Source organism: Neopelma chrysocephalum, unplaced genomic scaffold, assembly GCF_003984885.1.
Source record: "Neopelma chrysocephalum unplaced genomic scaffold, ASM398488v2 Primary Assembly neopelma1_59, whole genome shotgun sequence".
Classification (NCBI taxonomy): domain Eukaryota; kingdom Metazoa; phylum Chordata; class Aves; order Passeriformes; family Pipridae; genus Neopelma; species Neopelma chrysocephalum.
Window position 1 is genome coordinate 14,430,205 of NW_020897714.1, and position 5,558 is coordinate 14,435,762.

Genomic DNA, 5,558 nt, shown 5'->3' on the forward strand with positions numbered 1-5,558 from the left:
CTTCATACATCATGTTTAGCAGATAGATATCAAAGGATTTGGAATGAGAATTGTGTTTTCCATGTGCATCAACAACAGATTAGTCAAATGACAATCTGTCATTTCATTTGGTTTGATTTCCTCTATAAACATTTTCAGAAATACCACACAAAAGTAGAATAAAACATTTCAGAAAAAATAAGCAAAAAATGGAACAGTATTTCAGGTTATATGTTTTAAGATAGAAAAGTAAGCTCTGAAGAATTAGCAACGCTGTGGTATCATGACATACCAAATACCTAACAGGTTTTTGCCTCTCTTTAGAAAACCTTGAGAAAAATGTGATGTGGCTTTTCAAAACTGTATCAATCAGATTGTGTACTTTCTGCAGTTTCTCCATCTTTCAAACACACGACATTGACAGCCACAAAATTTTACCGCAGGTTTGGTTGGTTGGTTTTTTTTTGCTTTAACCCGCGAAGCACGTTAGACATGATTTCAGTCACGCAGAAAACGACGAACTTATTTTCATTCCTCTGCGCGCACTCGGACGCACCTTTTTTGTCGCCCGGCTTCACCTGTGTCTGCAAGAGCTCAGACTGAGCTGCAAGGACACAGGCCGAGCTCCCTCAGCCCCGGCCAGACAGCGCACGGGGGCGGCTGCTGTAACCCCCCTCCCCCGCCGCCTCGGGACCACGGTGAGGTTCGGGGTGTTCCCCGCTCCTCTCCCTCAGCACACCTCGAGCAGCGGGGGCGGGCACCGTCTGCCCGGCGGGGAGGCGGCCGGAGCCCGGCGGTGACTCACTCGATGACTCCCTCCTGCGCCAGGCGCACCGACCCCCTCCTCGCCCGCCCGCCGGGCACCGGCTGAGGGGGCCACGGGACAGCCAAGCGGCTGTCGCCGCCGGACAGTCCCACATGAGCACACGGCCACCCCCTCCGCCTCCAAATCACTGCGAGGAGGCGGCTCCAACTCCACCCTCCGCGAGCAGAATGAAGCCCGGTCCCTCCGTCCCGCACTGGCCCCGGGGGCCGCTCTCCGGGATAGGGACCCGCCGCCTCCCCCGCCCTGCACACCCTTCAGCCTGCCCAGGGCACCGCGCCCCACTGACCTAGAGAGATGCTTCAGGATCTGCTTCTTGATAATCCCCGCCATGGTGTCTCTCTGCTCGCGCCCCTCACGACAACCAGCCGGGACCAGGAACGCGCCTCATCCCTCTGCGCGCCCCTGCCCGAGGCGGGGAGAGCGCCGGGAGCGGAGCCGCTGTCCCCGCTCGCGCTCACTCAGTGCCCGCCGCCATCTTGGCTGCAGCATCGCCCGGTGACGGGGGCGGGACGGGCCCGCAGCCTCCGCCCCGCACGGGGAGCGGCGGCCCCGGCGGGCGGAGTGGGGCAGGGTCGGGGCAGCGGGAGCGGCGCCTCCTCCACTTGCTCGCTTGCAGAGCTTGGGCAGCGCCGCCGCCCGGGCTCAGCGCCCACAGCCTGTGCCCGCCTCAGTGCCAGCGCCCCCCTTTTCCCCGCTCTCCTCCGCCAGCTGTTTTTTTCATCCCTCTTCAGCCTTCCCATCTCCAAAACTCTGAAAGCGTCTCTTTGCGTCCCCGCCTGTGGTTCTATCCTTCCTCCCGCCTGTGGAGCGTGTCCCAACAGCCGCACACCTTTGCATGGGCCTGATCTTGGCCGAGCTAAAAGACAGGATGGCAGCAGGTTCTACAGCACCAGACAAATGGAATATGGCTAGATAAGGTGAAGAGCTTACTGTCAGAAACTTATAAGGCTATGGCAATACATTCTTATATATACACACACATATATTTCCCTTAAGCTGAATTTCTCAAACCCAGAGACTTGTAAAATCATATTTCTCCAGTGCTTATATTTCACTGGGTATCTGTGGCAAGTATAAAAACTATGAGTTATTTTACTTCTGAAAGAACAGCTTATCATGCTGTAGCAAAATCTCCAACTTAGTTAAAAAATAATTGTCTTATAATAGTTTTGTTCATCCAGTAACCCTCTTCTCTGGTGGTCCCTCATTCAGAAAAGGTATCTTGAAGAGTTTCAGTGGTGGGTAACCAAGGACCCTAAAAAGTAGTATTAATTGGGAAAAGAAAAAGAAAAAAATTATCAGTTAGAAAACTAACAAGCTTTTCAGACGTGACCTCCATATGAAGGATGGCTTGCTGCCTCTGTAATAGTCTAGAGCTGCAGAGGAAAGACATCAGATAGTATTTTCTCTGCTTCTCATATGCATAACATTAATAATTTACAAGCAGTGAACCAAAACCCCAAGGACCTTTAAGTCAGAAATATGAAGCAGTAATAGAAAAAACAGGTCAGGAGATGAACATTTTCAATTGATTTTTCCAGACATTTAAAAAACAGTCAGTTGTGTAATACTGACCTCATTATATTCTTAAAAGAGATTTATAAAGTAGAAATGAGCTGTGTATGAAGCTAACACTTTATGCCTGTTTTAAGTTCAATTTTCTCAACTAGGAAAAAATCTACCAGTATCATGGAGAAACAATGCTCATCATTGTGATGGATCAGCTTCTTATCAAGAGAGAAAATATGAGGGGCAAGGAAAGCAGGACCCATGCTGCGTGTTCTCTTTCAAATGTCTTGCAAGCATAGCACTGACAGAACGGGGGAAGTCCTGAGGCTCTTCACTGATGTCAGAACCAAAAACCAGAAATATTTCTGTGCAGCAGGGCTGATCTGAATTGTAACCTCATGTTATCCCCCTCATCTCCTGGAGCACACTGAATGGAGGAACAGAGGAAAACACACAGATCAATACAGACCACATAACACATTCTCCCCACCCCCTACGGAATTAGAAGGGCACCAACTTTCCATGTTGATTTCAGACCTACCCAGTCACCATGGACCTGCCTGGTGATCTCTGGACTATGTCTGACTCTTACTCATCCCACTAGTCCTGATCCTGCCCCTGACTTGAGGATTGACTTAGCTTGATGTTGGACCTGCTATATCATCAGCTTGATGACCTGGGCTCTGGGCCTCGCTCCCACCCTTGCCAACCTTGTTCCCTGGCTGGGGGTGGTGGGATAGGCTCTTTCTAGCAAGGTCCTACCCTGCTGGCCACAGTATCCCTTGCAGCTCCTGGCTTCCCTCCCTTATCTAGCAGCTGGCACTCATGTTACCAAGAAAGAACCCCACTTGTGAGTGTGTCCAGGATACTAAAATGATCTCACAGAAAAAAATTGTCTTATACTTCCCATAGGTATTTTCAAGGCCAAATTGTGAACACTTTTGATTTAACAGAAAACCCAAGAAGGCATGGATGTAGAGTTTTCCATCAGGCAGTCACCTCACCCATCAACCTGCCCCTCACTGTCACCTAAATAAAGGTAGAAGGATTCGAAGTCCTGGATAACGCCCTCTGTGTCAAAGGGTGCAATAACTTCTTCCTCAAGGACAACTTCCTTTGGATGTTCTAAACAACCTGCAAATTCTGTACGTGGCACCATTCAGTCATTCCAAGGCTGCATGTTCCCACAGGGCAGAGCAAACAAGCACCTGTGGTTTGTATAGGGTGTGCGGAGGGAGTTTGACTTTTCATGTCATAGGGATTTCTGAACTGTAAAACCTGGAATGGAATTCAGAGGAAAAAAAAAACAAAAAACAAACATGAAGGTCACAGAATTAGCAAAAAAAAAATTGTTTTTTCCCCCAATAAAGGAGATGTGGTTAAAAAAACCCCCAAAACCAACAAAACACGACAAATTAAATGTGACCTAAGTTTCAGTGAATGCTTTGTACCATACTTGCAGAATGAGAAATTTGGCATGGCTTCATATGGATAATGCAAAAGATAATGGTCTGTTTTCAAATGCAGATGTGCAAGGCTTAAGCAGTCTGACAGACCATTATTCAAAGAGCATCACAAAATATCAATTCTCACTGTTGTAAGGGGCAATGTACAAGGTTTGCTGCTGCATGGACTTTTGAAAGTCCTATTTATGTGTCCTTGCTGTGTGGCTGACTTTGTCTTTGTTACGTACTCTAACAACAACAACAGAAAGTATTATCAGAAGTGCCATTGCAATACATGAGTGAATGTGTAAACAAACTCAATAAATATGTATGAATTGCCCTCAGGTAGCAGTGACAGTAAATATACCAACTTTAGTTCCAAGAGATTTTAAATATTTATGTATATCAACCACTACACATAAATCTAAGTGAACTCTTAATAGCCTGGCACTTGTCCTGTAGGTCCTGGAAAAAAAAAAAAGAAAGAAAAAAGTGAAACTAACTCTGAATCCAACATAAGTCATTGAATGATAACAGATGAAGTTTCATAGAACTGAAGCTAGTATCTAGAAGGGAAAAAGTAATTTACAAAATTCTGGCTTTCACCTTTGTTTTTACAAGGCAAAAGTTAGCAATAGCAATTATGATTTTTTTAGTCTAAACTATTCTTTTAAGAAGTTTATATGAGTAAAAGGATGAAGTAAAAGTTATGTAATTTTAACAGTAATATTTTATGTTTCTCTTTAACACTGAATACTTAAATAATTTGTTACTATTCTATGTTTTATGTATTTTGAATTTTAATTACAAACCCCAAATTTACTATTACTATACCTGTCAGTAGGCAAAGAAGGAGAACTAACAACACTTTACAGTGTTCTTTAAATGCACCCAGAAACTCCTAAACTGGAAAAACAGGCTTTTGCTAATTCCTCTGACCTCTCCTCAAGAACCAAATAATGTATCTGCTAGAGTGAGGATTAAGGATGCTGTCCTTAAGATACACTTCCTTTACAAGAACATAAAGAGGATTTGTCTAAAATCAGATTGCTGTGCATTCCAATAAGCATCCTGGCTCACAGAAAGACATTTGATATTTGTTGGGGTAAAGAGTCGTCATACAGAGCAGCAGTTATTTTTAAGTTCTCATATTTACAGGAAAGTCAATTATACACAGATACAAAAGAGTAGTGCACTTTTTTAACTGGATAAGAAAAAAGATACTAGTTATGGTAAGTAAAACATATAAGGACAGCAAAATTCATCATCAAGAGAAGTGCAAGGTACTGCACTTGAGACAACATACCCACAGAGCCCAGTGCAGGCTCAGACCTGGGTAGCAGGAGAAACAGCCTTGCAGAAAAGGATCTGGGGGTCCAGGTGGACAGCAGGATGAACAGGAGTCAGCAGTACACTGCTGCAGCAACAAAGGCAAAACAGATCCTGGGCTGCACCTAGAGAACTCCAACACTGCTTTTTATATTATTTACAATAAAATAGTGTTAATTACAGCATGCTTAGAACACCTCCTTTCTACCTGGCGGTTGTAGCCAGGTGGGGGTTGGCCCCTTCTCCCAGACAACCAGCTGCAGGGCGAGAGCACATAGTCTTAAGCTGTGCCCGAGGAGGTTTAGGTTGAGCAGTAGGAAGAGTTTCTTCACAGGACAGGTGATTAGGCATTGGAAATGACTGTGCAGGGAGGTGGTGGAGTCACTGTCCCTAGAGGTGTTTAAGGACTGGATATGGCACTTGGTGCCGTGGTCTAGATTATATGGTGGTTGGACCTGATGATCTCAAAG

The 5,558-nt window shown here is 45.6% G+C and overlaps 1 protein-coding gene across 4 annotated transcripts in view; it reads right to left on the reverse strand.

The window, feature by feature from the left end:
* The window catches only part of UHRF1BP1L (UHRF1 binding protein 1 like), a 58,417-nt gene extending 57,115 nt beyond the window's left edge, over positions 1–1,302 (reverse strand). For 2 of the 4 annotated variants that reach the window (XM_027679957.1, XM_027679958.1), the window contains exon 1: positions 1,092–1,296. In XM_027679957.1, coding sequence (XP_027535758.1) covers positions 1,092–1,135 — 44 coding nt within the window. In that variant the 5' untranslated portion in view covers positions 1,136–1,296. Of the gene's footprint in view, positions 1–535; positions 630–1,091 lie in introns of those variants that run through there. The other 2 variants (XM_027679959.1, XM_027679962.1) reach the window with 2 other exon arrangements.
* Between the last annotated feature and the right edge of the window lie 4,256 nt (positions 1,303–5,558).